A 20,384-nucleotide genomic window follows, 5' to 3' on the forward strand; every position below is an offset into this window, starting at 1 on the left:
AATATTTTTAAAAGTTGATAAGATATGTTATAAATTTACTAAAAAATGTATTTATGTTATTTTTTATTTAAAATAATTTCATTTTTGTAAAATAAATTTTTTATTTATCTAATATAACTACATCTTATAAAATAAATTATTTATTTTTTCATGAGATAGCTTTATTGGTATTTAAATCGATAAAAGTGGACAAACATTCATTTAAATGTCATTCTAGTTAAATACTTCTTTGTATAGATTTGTCTCTCTATATGCACTATTTGTAATAGCAATGGATGCTTTTGCTGATATACAGAGAGATGCATTTATAAATTAAAATTTTAATTATATTTTATTTTACAAAAATAAATAGACAGGAGAAGGAAATTAGCGACGATAGATGACCAGAAAAAGTTGTACAACCTAGCTATGCGATTTTTGCTTAGATTGGTTCCACATTCGATACACTCATGTCACGCTCGTATGCTTCCAGACAAGTCAAGCATTTTTTTAATGAAAATCAAGCTTGTTAAAACAAATGCAAGAGAGATTAACGTAAAAATCAACACACAGAATTACGTGGTTCACTAACAATATGTTAGCTACGTCCACGGGCAGAGAAGATGATGCTTTATTGCCTTTGGTATTCAGAAATTACAGAGTGTTGTTCTAGGTTACAGAATAACCAGTATTTATGCTGCTAAAAAAAACCCTAGACCAGAAAGTGCCAGCTTAGGCCCATAATCAGACAGCCCAAATACCCAACATAGCATACACCGAGTCGGGGGCCTCGTTGCGCCCCCGAACCCCCAAAACCAGGGTGCTTCGCCCCTGGACCCCGACTCGTTGACCGGGCAGCGAGACCCCCGTTAAGGGTCGCAGTAGGGGCTAGACAGGTTCAAGGCATATTCTAACAAAGCTCTTTATTTGCACACCCCTCTGCGGGCTAGCGCTACAGAGAGCCTCTTCTCTTGATCAATCATTTTTATTATTTTATAAAATGTAACTCAATATAAATTCATCTGTACTCTTTTTATTTTTATGTGAAACAAACCCAATGTTCTCCAATAACATACAACCCATTATATATGTAATCCCACAACTTGTTCGGAGGAGGTAACAACTCTTGATTTTTGGAGGGATTATATGTGATAGGTCCAACAAAGAAAACCAATAAAATTGTTATCAAGTTTAATTCAATTGTGTTTTTGCTAACTTTTAATATTTTATGGATTTTGTATACTTTTTATGTTCGGTTTTTAGAATTACATATTTAGGTAATTAATTTTGTATCAGAATACATATTTTCCCGTTGATACTTTTAACTAAATTTCATTAAAAAATTTCTTCATGCAAAAATTCTTCCTAAAACAGAAATTTACATCTTATAGCTTTCGAGCAATGACTGTAAACCAAACCTAGAAATCGCTTCCTCTAACATCCATTTTAAGGAGGAAAGATATTTCTAAAATTATTTTCAAAATAATATCAAATCTAGCCAAAACTTCATTCACGATTGATACAAAAAGATCATATGTCAAATCGGTAAATCAACCGCTATAACTATCAAGCCTAATGACAAAAAACATGAATCACTTGCTATCATGAAGGATTTTCATTCACACGATTGTAATATAATAAAGGAGATGGTAAAAAATGAGAATGACTTGAACATTATCAACTATAATATAGCGAATTTCTACATATTTAGCATCATCTTTGGGACAAAACTAAGGGACAAAACTCAAAACCGAGTTAATATAAATATATATTCTACCTTTCTTCTCAAACGATAAAAAAGTGAACTAACCAATAAAGAGGTATCACATAAAAATAGATCAAGAATGTCAAGCACAATAAAAGTACTTCAATTTATTTGTGTTATCAACTGTAAGCTCTCACGAAATATCAAAAGTAAAACAAATTATGCATATAAACAAATGAAATGAAAAACAAAAAGGAAACAAGATACCACAGTCATCATAATAGAATGCAAAACCTCTTTCAACAAAAAAATGCCACAAAGAGGAAAAAAAGAGTGAAAATAACAAAAACGAATGTCACAAAGAAGAAAAAGAAAAGCATGAAGAAATCAATTAAAAAAAATGAAGAAGAATGATAAAACAAGTGAAAAAAATACAAAAGTAATACTAAATGTCACAAGAATATAATAAACACATGAACTAAAAAATAAATGCACAAGACATCAATTTATACCAACATAAATACAATTGAATGATACTATTAAAATGAATTAAATCATATTAACCTTAACATGCACAATTACTAAAATAACCTCGTCAACTATGTCAAAATGCAAAACAAGATGTCATAATAGTAAGCTCACAAATAAAACTCATATTTTTATAGGTACATATATAAATGCTAAATCATGAAGTTTTATATATATATATATATATATATATATATATATATATATATAAATGCTAAATCATGACAACTTCAATTATATATTATTTCAAAGAATAATTCCATTACTTTTTCACTTAAAAATACGGTTTTCTGCCTCTATATATATGAATACAAACTAACGTGAAAAACAGGCAGATGCATCAAAAAGGGAAATTAAAGGAAAAAATATAATCTCTTTATTTCTCTCAATTCAAGAATCCTTTCCTCCCTTCATTTCAACACCAAACATGGGTTGTGGGAAATCAAAGCAGGCTGTGGCGACAGACAATACTGTTACCATAACAAAAAGTTCAAATTCCATCAAGATCAATAACCCTGTTGTTGAAAAGGCTACAGAGGAGGAAAATGTTCAAGAATTTGGAAATGTGAAGAAAAATGATAGCCCTGATGCATTAATCAAGAAGGTCGAATATAATGAAAATATTGAGACAAAAGAAAACACAAAAGAAAAGGATGGAGCAGATGGAAACGGAGAATCACGGGCGGATGATAAGGCGAAAAAAGTTGAAGAAGGGGAGAAATTTGTTGAAAATGAACAAGGAAAGCTGAATTCAGACGATCATTCTCCAAGGAACTTTCTTTCGCCTATACGGGATCAAGAAGAAACCATTGAATTCATTATTTCTGAAGGGATATCTGGGAAATCCGAATACTATTCGCCCCGTGCTAAGGGGCACGTGCATGAACAGAAAACAGAATGGAATGATGCTGTGGAAGGAGAGGCAAAAGCAAAGAAAAAAAATGGTTTGTGTATCTTTAAAGTTCTTATCATCTATAGAAATGTTTGTTTATATATGTTCTTTAGCCACGCCATTGTATGTCTTGTATTGTTTTGTAATCTCGAGGTGCTGGATTTGCAGAAGAAGGAAACAAGGTTGAGGAAGGCAAAGAGGTGGTGATAATGGATGAAACAAAAGAGTCCGCCTCCACAGGCGAAGAGAAGACTCTTGATGGTACTAAAAATCTAAGTTAACAAAACTTCACATTTTCATGTCAAAAATGTTGAGATAATTCTATAAGTACATGTTTTCATGCAAAATATATCTATGTTTCATAGGGATAGGGCAGTTTAAATTGTTGTGATGCAAATTATGAACATGGTATTTAATTCGAAAACTAATTAATTTCTTGTAAATGACTTGAAATTTTCATGTATGAACAAAATCAGGAATAAGCTGCACCACCATTGTTTGAACCATGGGGACAAGTTTAGAAATCTTTGAAATCAAATACAAGGGAAAAAAATGAGAAGGTAGACCAACGGGCTCAAATAACTGAAATTAAATTAATAAAAATTGTTAGCTTTACCTTGCTACATACAATAAATTTAAACTTCTAAACAAACACAGATTTTTGCCTGCAAAAAAGCACATAATATGGCATGTGATCACTAAACATTTCTTACGTTGGATTTGGTGATGATTATGCAGGAAAGTGAAACCAAATGATTTGAAGACAAATTGAAGGAAATGGTGATCCAATCTTTTTATTTTGTTTATCACACATTTCCTATTCATTTATTAACCGCACAAATTCATATTTCAATGAAATTGATGGCAAGATTTGTATCTCGCCTTCTGTGTAAAAGTTACTGACTGAAAAATACAAGAAAAATTAACCAGTAGAAACTTAATTACGGAATAAAAATAATAATTATTAATATTTTTAATTTCAGTTGAATATTGCATTATTTCGTCGATCAAATTTCAGCATATCTGTCACGAACAAAGAAGTACATGTACAAAGTAGATATTTGGATTAAAATGATATATACACATGAACAGTATTTATATACAAGATACTCCTTCCCAACCCAAGGCCGTCCAGATACAGCTCCAACCAATAAGATAATCATACGGCTCGTGTCATGTACACGCATCAATGGCACAGTTGACCGAAATCTACATGGAAAGGCCCTGATTGGTTACCTCCTCTGTACTCTGTTTCAAAACTGGGGTGGACAGATTCCGGGATAAAATGAAATTCCCATCAACATCCGTTTTTCCATAAGCAGCAACACGGGGATCCATCACAATTCTGCAGCCACTTGGTGCATCACATCCCATTTCAATGCCATAATATGACAAATGGTCGGATATACTGTTCCCACTCACCGACCTACAGAGGAATCCGGGAAGTGATTATCACAAAGGCTGCCACTTTGCTAGCAATCAAGAATGATATTAGCAGGAGAATACCCAGGAATTTGGGCGCAGTGCAAGATAGAGGGAGATGGATACCTTCTGCCTTCTGGGAGAGAGGTGTATGAAAAGTGAATTTTAAATAAAATTAAAAAAAAATTCATTTTTTTTTCGGTTGAAGGGGTTGATTGCTTCACCTTGCCGCTGCAGGATCATCCTCTGATAAAAGAGGAAGCAATTTGAGAACTACAAATATTCTTACGAAGGATTGGCAACAGTATAGAGCTATCTTGGCCAACTCTATCACTATTTAGTGTCCAAAGGGTTGTTCGTCACCATCCAATACCCTCTGGTGATCAAGACTATCTAAAAGTATAAAGAAAGCATAGGCTATATCTTATATAGTACAGCAGCAACCAAAAATAACACATAAAATTCATTAATAGAAATATGACAAAACTTAGATGCAAATACTTGCCTGCTACAAGTTGGATCTTCCCCAGAATTGTCACAGACCTTCTCCACCGTATAAATCAAAATTCCAAACCCGATATCGTAAAGCCAGACCTACAACATGAAGATTTTATATCTTAATAAAGGAGCAAGCCGAGAAAAATCATGAAGCAATTAACGCCAAAATAACCCAATTGTATGCAGTATGATTAAAAAATGGTGAACTGTTCATTAATTTTGGGGGTTTATGCAGTCAAAGAACTAAGATACGAAAATAAAAAAATACAAAACTAAAGCAATCACTACCACAAAGTATATCATTTCTGCAGTTTAGGACAATGATCCAACAAGATAAATGAAAGCAGTGAATCAAAAAGTGTGCAAATACATCCAGGACATTTTTTTCCACGTTACCTTTATTTACGCCAATCAAATATAATTTTCCTTTAGAAAAAGAAAAGTATGTTTCAGATTCCATCATGCTGAAAATACTCCATAAAAGCAAAATTGATAACGTATATAATTGGGGTGTACAGAAAATACAAGAAAGAGGTGGTCTAGTTAATTAAGATTAGTTACTGACATGTACATAAATCAAATAAAGATTGAGCAACTAAAGCTTAATATATGTGTCATGAAGTTAAACACCAAAAACTAGTACCTCTCTCGCAAAGTGATGGTACGTCTTTTGAGGAAAATAATGGTAATAAGGAGGTAAATGAGGCACAATATCATGTCCATTCGTGATGCGAAAGGTATTTGGCACCACCTGGCCATAATATGCTGCAAAAGCAGTATTACCAATCCTAGGTTGCCCAAAGGTCATAACCTGAATGTCTTGATCTCCAAGACTGAGCTGAAAACAGGACAAGTACATTAGAAAAACTCCAAAAAAGAAAATACCAAACAAATTATCCCAGAATATATTAATTAATAAGTATTATTATACATTTCAATTTGAATCCTCTACCAGACGACATCCCAGGGCAATTATTTTGTAAAACTTTAAGAAACCATTGTGTAAAGTTTTGGACTGGAAAAATCAAACACAGTCGTGCAGTTAGTTAAGAGTATAGAAGCTCCAAGCACTTAACTCAAAACATCTTTTAGAACTAAGGAGTTCAATCTTCTTGATTGATAACCTGACCATAGACTAGGCTAATTCTGGAAACATGATCGTATTTTTGTACCAAAAATAAATCCCTGGGAGCGCTCTTCTATACCCCTTTTGGGCAAAGATCACCATCTAAATATTGGCATACAGCACTAAAGTAAAAGCCAATAATAGGTTAATAATGAAAATAATCATGTAGAATTACACGAAGATCGAGTCCACAAAAAGCAGCTATCGCCCCTCCCATCGAATGCCCAGTAACCATTATCTTAGTGTCTCCATATAACTGCTTTGCCTTTTGGACAGCATTTAGAACTCCAGAACGCAAGGATGTGTTGTAGTAAGCAGAATAAAAACCATGATGCACCTGGACCAAAAAATAACACCCACATAAAATGAATATGGATACAAACACAGCAAACTCGTCAAAATACTCATGTGGATGAGGGAAAAAGAAAAAAGAAATGCGTATGTTTAGTTGCACACACCATAGCATCATCAACTCCAGGGTAATCAATATCAAGCTGCTTCCAGTACAAATCTTCCACCCAGTTCTGTAAACTGCAAATAAATTACCTATAAATAAGTTAAGAACTGACCTTAACAGATTACAACATTTTAGTTTAGAAAAAATATTTTATGTAAATGGCAACTCTAAAAGCTCAGAGACACAAGCATCGGTCATATTATGTGTGGAAACAAAATAATGAGCATGGGAGATTGTCCACGGGTTGTATTACGCTTTTAATACATTCGACTCAAAATTCAAATAGAATGGCCTTGAGGTGAAACAACCAATCATGGAGAAGATAATATAGATCAACAAGTAAGAATAAGCCAAACCTGCGCTCTTGAGTTCCTCTGAATGCAATGACAGTGGCATTAAGATCAGTCGCAACCCCAACAAATCCCTTCATAGAAATAACTGGATATTAGAATCTCATAAACAAAGTCAACAGAAAATAAAAATAATGCTTTATCTGACAAAAATGATGAAAACGAAGATTCATTTCCCCAAACCTGCAGGCAGGATTTCACGTCCACAATTAGGTCCATTATTTCAAAGCCCTGTACCCAAGAAGAATAATACCAATCCAAATATTAGGGGATAAATAGCTATTCAATTTAAGTCAACAAATAATTATGTATTATGTAACTATTAGTCTATTACTTTACCTCAGTTAGACCATCGCATCTCGAACAAGTCCACGTAAACAACTCAGACAAGTCTGACAAATATACCTGCAATTGCAAATTTTGTTTAGTTATGCCATACATCAGCAGTTTCGTATATGGATGTTGACTCAACAAAATACTATCGAAAAATTTCTTGAGAGAATCGTAACGTAGAATCTGAGGTATTGTAACAAATTATTCACTCAATAATAAAATGGGAAAACTTACCAAACCTACCGCTTCAATAAAAAAGAGTGTTAATGAAACAACCAACACCTCTACTCACACAACTGCACTTATCTTTGAGGACGACAAGCAATAAAAATGACACTAAAGAAATGTATACATATATGTAAATATCTAAAATACTTATCCTAAAGCATAATCATACAAATGGATCCAAAATATAGTTCAGAATGAACTCACAGCCGAAGCATATTGCACCAATATTTTTGCAAGAGTATGATTGTACGTCACCAACTGATAATTGGTATTACGCCTGTGCTTCCCCGTCACCTTCAATTCTGCGCACATAAAGCATGGACACATTCATATCCAAAAGGGAAACAGAGATGCAGGTATCTCCAAATAGAATTAAGCAATAAGAATGATAAACCACCTCATTCAAAACAAAGTAAAGAATTCAGAATTTTTTAATTACATCTAAAGTTAATTTGGAACGAGATTTCTCTGCAGAGAATTAATCGACACCACATAAAAAAAAAGTATCATATAAGTCATAACATTAAGAACGTTTATGTATATAACGAAGCAAAGACAAATTAAATCAAAGATTGAACCAGTACAAGATTATTATAACACGAGATTAACGTAACAAGTTATGGATCATGAAACTTGGTCATTTAACGATCAACTCCTCTGCATAAACTTTATTTGTATCACACCACACACAATATTATTATAATTTTTTACCAAAATCTCGAGAAGGGTTAGAGTGTATCTGCGATACAAACTTCTCCTAAAAATATTCCAATTTATGCCGAATTTTGCCGCAAATAGAATTTTTGGAGTCACCGCTCATCGAATATCCCTTCACATCCGCAATCAGAACTAAAAACCCAAATAATTAATTACCTCTACATGATGAAAATCCAAACAAATATACACAAATTGCAATGGCCAACCACCGTCTTCTTTCCATCTCCTGCAAAAAAGAGTATCAAATAACGAATTATAGAAAACCAAATAAGAACAAAACCAATCAGCACTTCGAAAATAGCACGGGACAAACCCAATTAACTCTCCAGAACCGAATTGCAATCCCCAATTCCGAAAAAAGGTCAGCTTTCCGGTGAACTCGAGAGTTTTCTCCGGATAACTCAGACCAGACGAAACGACGCCGAATGATAGACACAGTTTTGTTGGATAGATCCTGGGAAGGGGAACACGTTCGTGTGGGAAAAGAAAAGGGTATAATATAGAGCTTAATTAATAATATGTAATTACATAATTGCCCCGAATAAGGCTGATTGATGACTTGGTTTGGGCGGTATTTTTGAAGTTATTGAGGGAGTAAATTGTAGTTTCATAATGTTGTTTATAAATAAGTTATGTAACTTGTTCGGGATGGTTTGTGGGTTGGAGAAAATTGACCTTTTGGTTTTTCTACAAATTCTAATCCGCAATGTATGGATGGAGTTATTAGGTAGCTAAAATCATCAATCTCGTCTAAAGAGTATTTGATAATTTACGCATAAGTGCCCTTCTAGTTTGCTATATCACAACGCAACAGTCTCACTTATCGATTTTGTGGGACATATCTTCAACTCGACACAATCCATTAAAAAATATTATTTTTTAGCGAAATATATATAATCTCTAGGTTCATGTATCTTTTCATGTAGGGGTGGGCAACGGTCGGTTTGGTCCGGTTTTACTCTACAACGGTTCGAGTTTTCGGTTTTCGGTTTTGAATATCTCTAGTCCAAAACCAAACCATTTTATTACGGCTCGGTTCGGTTTTATTTTTTATTTTTGTAATACGGTTCGGTTTATACGGTCGGTTATATACAGTTGGCTAAAATTTGTTGAGAAATAAAATTATATGTCACTTTATACCTTTAAAATCTAAATCATAATTTTTCAAATATTTAATTTGTTAGATTTAATCTTATATATGTGTGTGTGTGTGTGTGTTGTGTACAAACATGTCATACGAATATAATAACAATATATAACTAATTAACTATGTAAACATGGAAAATGCATGAATCAAACAGAATATTCAGTAATAAGAATGATAACAAGGTGTCAACCAGCTCGAATGGAACACAAATAATCTTACGAAAATATTAAAGAAATATATACAGAAAAAAGAGAAAACGTCGACTGATGAGTGTTAAGAAAAAAGAGAAAACGATTGGATTGAAAAATTAAGGGTTAATGATATTAAGTTCCTAAATCTTAATAGGTCCATTATACATAAAAGTCTTATACTTACCAATAATATGGCCCATTATACATAAAAACCTTATATTTAACAATAATATGGCTGGTTCGATTTTTCGGTTTTTTTGATGATTAAAACCGAAAACCGAACCGAAAAACCGAACTTCATAAATTTTAAAACCATAACCGACCGAAAAACCGATAAAACCGAACCATTTAAACCGAATTATTCGGTTCGGCCGGTTTTTTTGGTTTTTCGGGTTTTATGTCCACCCCTATTTTCATGGATGAAAATCGGTACAAAATATTGAAAATACGGTACTAATATATCATATTTGAGTAGCAACTGTTTCGTATCTACAAAATATAAAATTTTGAGTATACTGATTTTCATTTGAAAAAAGACATGCGTCATTAATATCAATACATGTTGTACATGTTTGGATACTCAAAAATCATATATTAATATCAGATTCAAAATATTTTGTAATCAAATATTATTTATTAATATCATATTTTCAATTTTTGTATCAATTTTCATCTGAAAAAAAAATAAACTCAAAGATTGCATAAACATTTTTTCATGCATAAGATAGTGTAAACACGTATTTTTTCTGACATGGACCAACAAAAAAATGATGTTGGGAAAGCTTGAAGTCCTAGTACTGACTAACTTTTAATTGTTTTGGTGAAACTTTGGTTGAAATTACAATTATGTAACTTTTGGAGATTTTTTTTTCATAAAATGACATTTTTTTAAAAAAAATATACTTTAGTTGAAATTACAATTATGTAACTTTTGGAGATTTTTTTTTCATAAAATGACATTTTTTTTAAAAAAATATCTATATTTTTTAATTCAATCCTATTTTTATCAATATTTTTAAGTTTGTAGATTGTTATATCATTCATGATAAAATAATATGAAAAATTATTAATTTAAAAATGACAAAAATCATGTATAAAAAATGTCTATATTTTTTAATTCAATCCTATTTTTATCAATATTTTTAAGTTTGTAGGTTGTTATATCATTCATGATAAAATAATATGAAAAATTATTAATTAAAAAATGACAAAAATCATGTATAGATAATTGTACAAGGACACTACCTTGCAAACGAGCACTAGTAGATATTGTTGTTTTAAATTATTATTGTTGTTGTTGTTATTATTATATAGTCCAACACATGTTCAATAATTAGATAATTTAAGCTATACTAAAATTTCTATAAATTAATATTATAAGGGTCACTAAATTTTATTTTAAAATTTATATAATAAATTAATGTCATGAGGATTAGGTGTGTTTCTAGCCACACTCATTTTATCGGCATCGTCCTTACTTCTCTTTGCTTCCATTTCTATTCCACACGTCTTTTTGTTATTTAAGAAAATCATCGAAAAAATGATTAAAATAAGTTTTCATTAGAATGTAATTTTATCTAGTACTTAAAACGATTGATTTAAAATTCATAATTTCTAATCTAGTTTTAGTTATTTTGGATCATATTTACGCCGTGGATTGATTGATTTAAAATATATTTCAAAAACTAAAATCAAAATGTTTTTCAAAACTTAAACTGAACTTGTTATGTGTATATTAATATAAGAGTTGATATTTACGTTCCATTTCTTGTTATTTTCACTTCATTTGTGAATAAATTTAAAATATATGTATACAAAAAACGTAGCGTTGATAACACAAAATAGAGTACAAATATCAAATCTATTAATATTATAATATATTCTATCCAGCACAGAAATATGGAGTGCAAGGTGGAGCAACGCCGCAAACTGACTTTTGAGACAATTTAGAGCCATTTATGGACTTCGCCGACCTATCGATCTTTAGCCCATTTCTCCTCTCTCTCCTTTTTTGGCTAAAGATGCGTGAGATCCAAGTTGCCAACTCCGTGTTAATGTAGTCAAGAATACGATTCATCAAATTTTGATTACGTAAATAGTTTGATTTTTAGCCTTAAAAGTTCGAGAAACTCGAATGATTTTTTTTTAAAAAAATAAAAAATTCAAGACCAAAAAAAAAAAAAAAAAAAAAAGAAGCCCGAACCCGATACAAAGACACATTATTCTACGTGAAATATGACGCAATTGATCTTACGCTGACAAATTTCTATTCTCCGACAAGGAACTAAATTTAAACATATATTCATTCATTCGTGGATGTCATCAATATATATCCCTTAACAATAAGGTTCTATCCTCGTTGCTTGTTCATTTCATACTATCGAATCTTTGTAAAGAAGAAAGAAAATAAAAAAAATTAAAAAGTAAAATAAGAAAATTAAAGAGGTCCCAAATGGATGTATCCAGCTTGCCAGATGCTTCTTTGAAAGATACAACAGAAAGACGAATGCGCTTGGAAATTTCACTCATATTCTTTAACCTTCGATACCTAATTAAGTCTATGTAATCATGAGTTTAATCAGATGGAAATTAATTCGTCGAGTCGGATTGAAAAATCTCATAAAAACTATGTTTTAATTCGATAATTAAAATATATAGATCTCGATTTTTGACAAGATATAGAGAAATTGATGATGAATTTGTAGTATATTATAATTTATTTGGAATTTTTATGCTATACAGATTAAAAGTTAGAAAAAATGACAACTTTTCATAGGTGAAAAAAGATTAGTAAATTAATATCTTATCATTTTGAACTCAAATTTATTTCACAAGTACTGTTAGTTGTTCCACATCGGTTGGATAAAATACGTGGAGTTGTATATATGGTCTTGGACAATACCCCCTTGAGCTAGCTTTTGGGGTTGAGTTAGGTCCAAGTTACAACCTTAACAAGTACTTATGCTTATTAAATTGGTTGGCATTGAAATAATAAGTATACTCGTACAATTTTGTTTATTTGTAGATAAAATCACATTCGGAATAAAGATAAATATGTAGACATACACAAATATGTATCACATTCAGAATAAAGATAATAATATGGATAGATATATACAAATATAAATCACATGATTCTGAATAAAAATTGACACATAAACATGGTGAAGTGGTGGAGCTTGATTTGGAATTGACAATTCACTAAAACATCAATATATATGTTCTTAAGATCAAATTTAATTCTAGGAATTAAAAATAGTGCTTAAAGACAACACATTTTTAACATGTTTTTATTATTCGATTTTAGAAATTTTTTACAAGATAATAAATAAAATCAATTAGCGAAAACACGAAATTTGTATCGAAAAATCAAAATATTAAAACCCGCAAAAATTTTGTAATTTCTTTGCGATTCTGTTCATCTTTGTGTTGAACACTGTCTCATGTAAGATACGTCTACCTACACACATGAAATATTATATACTGATTCAAATTATTGGTAATATTTGTTAGATTGATCCACGGATAAATTCTAAAATCAGTCTACTTTATGTTATAAGATTATATTTATGAGTACCATACAGAAATGCATGTCTCTATTATTGTATGCACAGATTCGTTATCGTGAAGTGTACCTTTTTATATGCTTAATCACTCTCAGGCTATTGACAAATACGAAATATGATGCATTATTTTAAATAATATGTTTTTTTTAAAATAAAAAAAACAGCCCATCTATCCAATAACAGCACCCTTCCTTCAATCCTATATAAACGTTCCCATGCACGCACAATTTTCCTCACACCAAAATCAAATCAATCCAACTAGAGATATATCATCAAAATACATACATAGTTACATATTCTCTCTATCAGGATCAATCACATCTTCTTCGATTTTTCATCGTCCCGACGACCTTGTAGAGTCAAAGCTACCTTAAATCGAATAGTCTATATATATCCAATGGAGAGAGTTAGCAAGATGGTGTCCGAGAAACCAGTGGTGATCTTCAGCAAGAGCTCGTGTTGCATGAGCCACACCATCAGATCACTCTTTAGTGATTTCGGAGTCCACCCGACGGTCTATGAGCTCGACGAGATTTCCCGAGGACGCGAGATTGAGCAAGCCCTCTCGAGACTCGGCTGCAACCCGACGGTTCCGGCGGTGTTCATTGGTGGCGAGTTTGTCGGAGGAGCCAACGAGGTGATGAGCCACCACATCAAGAGGTCACTAAAGCCCATGCTCAAAAGGGCTGGTGCCCTGTGGGTCTAATTGAACCAGCATATGACGTACGAATTAGGCAGACACGAATAATGATGCATTTTGTTGCATCTCACGTTAAATTATAACGTAGTTAGAGAAATTGAGCAACTGGGCTCCAATTACCACTTCGAATCCTGCGAACTTACTCGAGCTTCTTTTGTGTTTTGACTGATTAATAAATAAACTTTAAATTTCGAGAAATTAATGCGAACGCAAGAAATGATCCATATGGCTTATTAATTAAATCCAAATTAATATATATGTGTGTGTGTGTGGGGGCGCGCGCGCACATGTCCAAAAAGACGGTCTCACGAATCTTTATCTGTGAGACGACGAATCAATCCTATTGATATTTACAATAAAACGTAATAATTTTTCATGGATGACCCAGATAAGAGATATATCTCACAAAATACGACCCGTGAGACCGTTTCACATAAATTTTTTTCGATTTGATTAGACACACACATATGTGCGTGTGCATTATCCAACTAAATATGTGGGTCTACCACTTATATATATATTTGAAAGGAAGAGTAACTATTTTTTCTTGTAACTTTCATATTTTTTATTTTTTTATTTATCATATTATCGATTCAATTTAAATTTTACTCAACTTTAACTTTTTCCCTTCATATTTAGTCTTTTTTCCCCGTATGTTGACATGAAACCGGATACGTCATCATTTCTCGGTCTCAATTCAACATTTTCTAGTGTCATATAAGGATTCTGATTAAAAAAAATTGACTAACAACGAACAAAATACAAGTTAATGAACCAAAATCGTTAATTGATCCATAACATAATCGAATATGAAAATGTGTACAAATTACAGTACCAAGATTATTATTCTCCCCTTTCAAAAATAAATCTAGGGGTAGATGAAGTCCAATACATGCAATCGCATGCAGTTACACGAGAAGCAACTTTAGGAAGCGGCCTCTGAGATACGGTAGGGGTAATTATATTGCGAGTATGCGAGTTTTCTCTTCTTTTTTCCGTTTCTTAAATTTTTAATAGAGTTAAGGGTTTTATTTATTACGAAGATTATGCACAAATTTGTGACACAAAAATAAATAATTTTAGTATCATGAAATAGAAAAAATTAAAGATCTAATAAAAAAATCCTACATATTTCGATCTCCGTGAGCTTATAGAACATGACATTATATAATTAAAGTGAAGGTTTATTACCATTAAATATGTAATAGTATAATTAAATATGATCTTAATTAAAAAAAACGAAAAAAAAAACATAAAACATAACCACTAAATTCAATCAAGAAACAAGATTCCCAACAATTTGAATATGTAATTCCAGCAGGCGAACAGGACAATATATATATATATATATATATATATATATATATATATACATGGTGAAAATCAATTGATATATATATATATATATATACATGGTGAAAATCAATTGGAGACGATTGTCGTGAAGGGGGAAGAATCAAAGAAATTTAAATATCATTGGACATTTAGTATTAATGTATTATGTTGTATCCAAATGTATGTTTACATTTCTTTTTTTTTTAAAGGAAAATATTGAGATTATTTCTTCATCCGATTTTCAGATATATATGGTCAATTATTTTGTTTTGATAGAGTAATAAAGTTTTATAAACATGTTAGATAAATAGCAAAAGACAAATTATCAGAAAATATAAATAATAATAAATGTACATCCGAATGTATTGATTGATCTAACGTTAGAGTTATTGATTTTTCAAGACAACAGATAATCGATAATCTTATTTCGACTTAGATGAGAGAAGGAGATAGTTGTGCCTTGAGACCATAACCATATATATAATATAATCAATCTTCGACTCATCACAGAAGACTTAATTAAGTTGAGTTTCTACATGTAAGGTGTATCATATTAATTTATTTAATACTTTGAAAACTCATAATTAATTCAACCACCTTATTAGAATATTTATTAGATAACTTGTCTATGTACACTTTTCAAATACTCTACACTTACAAATCAACCTTTATAGAAAGTTAAAGTGGGGATCGGGACTCATTCATGAAGGAAAACACGGAAAACATAAATATAATTGATATTGATGATTAGTATGTCTGTTAACTAAATAAAATTGAGATTCTTCACATAAAAAGTAAAATTGTATTTTTCGTGCATTTTTAATTTTTTGAAGTTTTATTTTTTTTATTGTCAATTTTAAGTTTTATTAGCTATATTTGTTTTCTGACAATTTTTATAATTTATCCAATATGCCGTTGACATGTCACCGATGTGACGCTTATGTGTGTAATATTTGCTACATCAGCATTCTCAATGAAAAACTAAAATTATCAAAAAATAAAAAAAATACATAGCCAAGAGATTAATAAGACAAAATAGATTACTAAAATCGCAAACAATCGATATTTCCCTAAATAAATTTAAGCATATTAGTTGGGAAAAAATCCAGTTATAAGTAGTATTCTGTCGTTGAGTCCATGTTGTACACCAGAGAATCAATAACCCACGAGGTAACATAACGTAGGCTTTCGGATTTGGGCCCTCATTTTGCACACACTAGTGTTTCTTCTGTAGAGAATTGGATACGAATATTTGTTTTTCAGAACGAAAAATTTTAGGTCCCAAATGGATAAATTCAACTTCGTTCTCAACCTAATTTGATGCCTTGTGGAAAGATACACAAGAAAGTTCAATGGACCACTTATATTTATCACAATCAGAATTCATTAAACCTTCTAAGAGTAGCTTATAACAAGAAGAAAATGATATTTAGCTAAATTAAAATGCTCAAAGATCGTTATTTTTATTCAAAAAAACTTGAATTTATGCGTGTGTGTATATATCACGATTGCTTCTATTTTATGACAAAAACTTGTGTGAAACGGTCTCACGAGTCGTATTTTGTTAAACGGATCTCTTATTTGGGTCATCCATGGAAAAATATTACTTTTTATGCTAAAAGTATTACTTTTTATTGTGAATATCGGTAGAGTTGACCCGTTTCACAGATAAAGATACGTGAGACCGTCTCACCAGAGACCTACTCCTATCTTATATATAATAAGGTGATACATATGTATCAACTACTTTCCTCAAATCAAGAAATAAATTACACTACTCTCGATCCTACCCAATTAATCTTTAGGAAATTAAGGTTTTTGGTCCATTAATTATCCTACTTCGGCTTTTGTAAACTAAGTACTCAAATGTTGGTTTGATACGTTAATTGTGACTTTTTTTTTTACTTTTACTCATATTTCGTCTGAGTGTTGATATAACAACAAAAAATATTGATATAACGTAGAAAAATGCTAACATGATATCATAAATTACTTATGTGGAATAGAAAGTTGTCGACTTTCCAATGTTACGTCAGCAGTTTGATCAAAATATATTAAAATTAAAAGTTAGTACACACGTACCAAAGTTTGACAAGTCAGTGGACTACAACAAAAAATGAAACAAGTTATTTGACCAAAAAATTTATTTTTCATAATCTTAATTTACAACATCATCAATCTGCAATAATATTAAGCATATCCAAGTTTTTTGAGGAATTATCTTTGAAATTTTGAATAAGTTGAAATAGGAAAATTGCAATTTCACTCTTGTAAATTGACTTGTTTTGAGTTTTAGTCATGTAACTTGTCAATTTTTGGTTTTCATCCAATAATTTTTTTTAAAAAATTGTCTTCTTTTCGCTCGAAGCCACTAAATTTGTAATACATTGCTAGGGAAACGACTACCATTTTTCTTCTATTTTGAAATATTGAGTCTCATTTTGCTGATTTAATTTAGTACGTGTAATATAAGTTTGTCCTCTCTACATATCTACGTAGAAGAGAATAAATGTAAAATAAACAATATTCAATGTGATTAATCATTGTTGGCAAAAAAAAAAAAAAAAACGATCAAAACAAAAAAATTCAAGTTATTGAATGAGAACCAAACATTGATAAATTACATTACTAAAACTCAAAACAAATCGACTTACATAACTAAAATTGCAACTTTTATGCTGAATTATAAACCATGCTCCAAGATTTCGAGTTCGGCTACAGATTGGCTCTCATGAGCAAGTTGCTCGGTTATAATCTGCGTTAGATCATGCACGTTTTTTTTTTTTTACGTTAGTCTGTGCATCATCTTCAATGTATTACCTCACTCTAGAAAAAGTCACTGAAGCACCGTCCAAAATGTACACATAATTAACTTATGTTCATACTTTTTCCCCCAAAAAAGATTATCCATGAATGGAAAGTCCTTCTTATGGGTCAGAAGCCCTTTGACTCGGACGAGATGGTAAAGCGAAGATTGTATACGAGTAAACAGCGACCCAAGGAGAAAACTGCAAACATCGACTCTAGAACATATATCTCACAATATTTTAGTGAGAAATATGCTCCACGCGAAGATCAATCCTGCAATGCCAAGGAATATCTTCTCACATCATCCCAAACCTTACCAACTCGCTTATGCACATGGAAGCTTGTTCATGCTATTTTTATATTGACATATATGTGATCCATAAGCTCGCTCTCTTTATACATGCAGCTTCGGAAAATTTTGGAAAATAATCTTAATCTTGGTAAAACTAAAATTTTGAGAAAATTGTATTCATATACATTTGTGAGGGTTAGTTCTCATACAAACATGACACATTACATTACCGATAATCCTTATAAATCTCATAATTAAGGAGCTACTTTTGATATTTAAATTAGTGAAAATAGTATTATTTGTTTTCTTGAATAAAAATCATTCGACAATCTATTTTAATAATATGCAAATTCACCACAATGCACATGTTTTTCCATGTGTGTGTACTAATTTGGTTGAATGGAAAGGGGAATAATAGGAAATATATAGTGGGAATAATGAGAATCAAAGATTTACGCAGAGATTCGTTATCGTGCATGCTCTTTATCGTATGTGATATAACACATCAATCACCCTCAACCAATGCTTCAAATTTAGGTAGTCACTTCACCAAAAATAAAAACAAAGCTACAATTATTAATAAAATATTCTTGACCATATGTCTGTGAGAATGGAAAATTATATAAAATATAATATAATATAATATAATAAAATAAAATGCTAGCAACCAATCCAATAATATTTCGCAAGTACGTACTACGGCCTTCTTTACAATCGAGATTTCTATTTAAATAGCATCCACGCACTGCCCATTTTCCTCACACCAAAACCTCCTACAAACAAATCACCACACACTATATTTCTGACCCCGAGATTTGAAATTTAAGACATTTTCAAATCCAATGGAGAGGGTAGGCCTCATGGTATCCGAAAAACCCGTAGTCATATTTAGCAAGAGCCAGTGTTGCATCAGCCACAGCGTTCGGGCACTCCTTCACGACTTCGGGGTGAACCCTACGGTGCACGAGCTCGACAAGATCCCGGTCGGTCGGGAAATCGAGCAAGCACTGTCGAACATCGGTTGCAATCCCACAGTCCCCGCGGTGTTCATTGGCGGAAAGTTCGTGGGAGGAGCAAATGAGGTCATGAGCCTCCACCTCAAGAGGTCCTTAAGGCCCATGCTCCAAAGGGCTGGTGCGTTGTGGGTCTAAGATTACAGTAATCGAGTGTCTATTTTACCCGATTCGAATAATAATACATGCGGCCGGTTGCTGCATGTTATGTCAAATCTAGCTAGTACGTGCATGGGGTCTGGGGACTAATTAATTAGTTCAGGATTTAGGTGCAGAAAGGGAGCCGATTGATGTCAGCTTATATTTTTCCTAACATTATAAACTAAATGTTGTGTACGTACTCTGTAAGATTTGTTGCACCTCGACATGCTATCTTCGGCACACACTAAAAAAAACCGGTCCTCTAACTATGGTTTTCGAAAAACCGTTACTAAAAATCATCGCAACCTAAAATTTTCTCATGGATTATGTACACCGGGAAAATTGCAACTATTTTCAGAAACTATTGATAAATTTAGCAACACATTGCCAAATGATATATTTCAAATACATTCTGAGTGTTATTTGTGAAAATTATGTGATTTTGCAGTATTAGTGGCTTGTTATTTATTGTTTTTTTTTACATGCATGAATAATAAAATAATGAACACAAAAACACCTGAATTTTAATGTAGTTCGGTCGAAAGACCTATATCTACAGAATCACGCTCATATATCAAGTGAATCAACTAAAATTTAAATAATGTTACAATCACGCAAAGACTTAGACAAATCAAAACACTCCATTTTTATATGACGCCACTATGATGAATACTTTTGCAGACTTCTCTCGATGAACATCACTTCTCTTTGATTCCATTTCACTCGAACTCACTTCGATACTGCGGAAGGCTCTCCCGAAAATGTCACCTTCCTCTCCCGATAAATGAATTACAAATCAGTGAATGTCGGTGCAACCAACATTAATAGAAAAGTTCTCAAACATAATGATAAGGTGGAGCTAATTGAATCTTGTTGTAACGATTATTGCGCTATAAAATGAATGATATGTGTTTTTCTTCACAAAAGTTGCTCACGACAGCTGATACTCTTTCATA

General features: G+C 31.8%; 4 protein-coding genes across 5 annotated transcripts; 3 read left to right on the forward strand and 1 right to left on the reverse strand.

Annotated features, from left to right (window-relative positions):
- The first annotated feature begins 2,501 nt into the window (after positions 1 to 2,501).
- Positions 2,502 to 4,026, forward strand: LOC142526638 (uncharacterized). 2 transcript variants are annotated; one of them, XM_075631161.1, is made up of 3 exons: positions 2,503 to 3,156; positions 3,273 to 3,365; positions 3,843 to 4,026. In XM_075631161.1, the coding sequence occupies exons 1-3, from the start codon at positions 2,640 to 2,642 to the stop codon at positions 3,848 to 3,850; spliced, it is 618 nt and encodes a 205-aa protein (XP_075487276.1). In that variant the 5' UTR covers positions 2,503 to 2,639; the 3' UTR covers positions 3,851 to 4,026. The 2 variants fall into 2 exon arrangements, with proteins under 2 accessions (XP_075487275.1, XP_075487276.1); XM_075631160.1 differs by lacking the exon at positions 3,843 to 4,026 and having other exon boundaries at positions 2,502 to 3,156; positions 3,273 to 3,499.
- Positions 4,027 to 4,149: 123 nt separating this feature from the next.
- Positions 4,150 to 8,712, reverse strand: LOC142526637 (secreted mono- and diacylglycerol lipase 1-like). The gene is made up of 11 exons (XM_075631159.1): positions 8,549 to 8,712; positions 8,392 to 8,461; positions 7,723 to 7,820; positions 7,297 to 7,362; positions 7,141 to 7,188; positions 6,964 to 7,031; positions 6,609 to 6,681; positions 6,326 to 6,487; positions 5,668 to 5,862; positions 5,032 to 5,120; positions 4,150 to 4,530 (listed from the first exon to the last, which is right to left on the reverse strand). Exons 2-11 carry the CDS (start codon positions 8,456 to 8,458, stop codon positions 4,314 to 4,316), a joined length of 1,083 nt encoding a protein of 360 aa, XP_075487274.1. The 5' UTR covers positions 8,459 to 8,461; positions 8,549 to 8,712; the 3' UTR covers positions 4,150 to 4,313.
- A 4,649-nt stretch (positions 8,713 to 13,361) lies between these two features.
- LOC142526710 (monothiol glutaredoxin-S5-like) lies at positions 13,362 to 14,037 on the forward strand. The gene has a single exon (XM_075631260.1). It carries the CDS (start codon positions 13,537 to 13,539, stop codon positions 13,843 to 13,845), a length of 309 nt encoding a protein of 102 aa, XP_075487375.1. The 5' UTR covers positions 13,362 to 13,536; the 3' UTR covers positions 13,846 to 14,037.
- Positions 14,038 to 19,023: 4,986 nt separating this feature from the next.
- LOC142526848 (monothiol glutaredoxin-S5-like) lies at positions 19,024 to 19,629 on the forward strand. Its single transcript, XM_075631477.1, has one exon. It carries the CDS (start codon positions 19,117 to 19,119, stop codon positions 19,423 to 19,425), a length of 309 nt encoding a protein of 102 aa, XP_075487592.1. The 5' UTR covers positions 19,024 to 19,116; the 3' UTR covers positions 19,426 to 19,629.
- Positions 19,630 to 20,384: the final 755 nt, after the last annotated feature.

Source organism: Primulina tabacum, chromosome 15 (genome assembly GCF_025594145.1).
Source record: "Primulina tabacum isolate GXHZ01 chromosome 15, ASM2559414v2, whole genome shotgun sequence".
Lineage (NCBI taxonomy): Eukaryota > Viridiplantae > Streptophyta > Magnoliopsida > Lamiales > Gesneriaceae > Primulina > Primulina tabacum.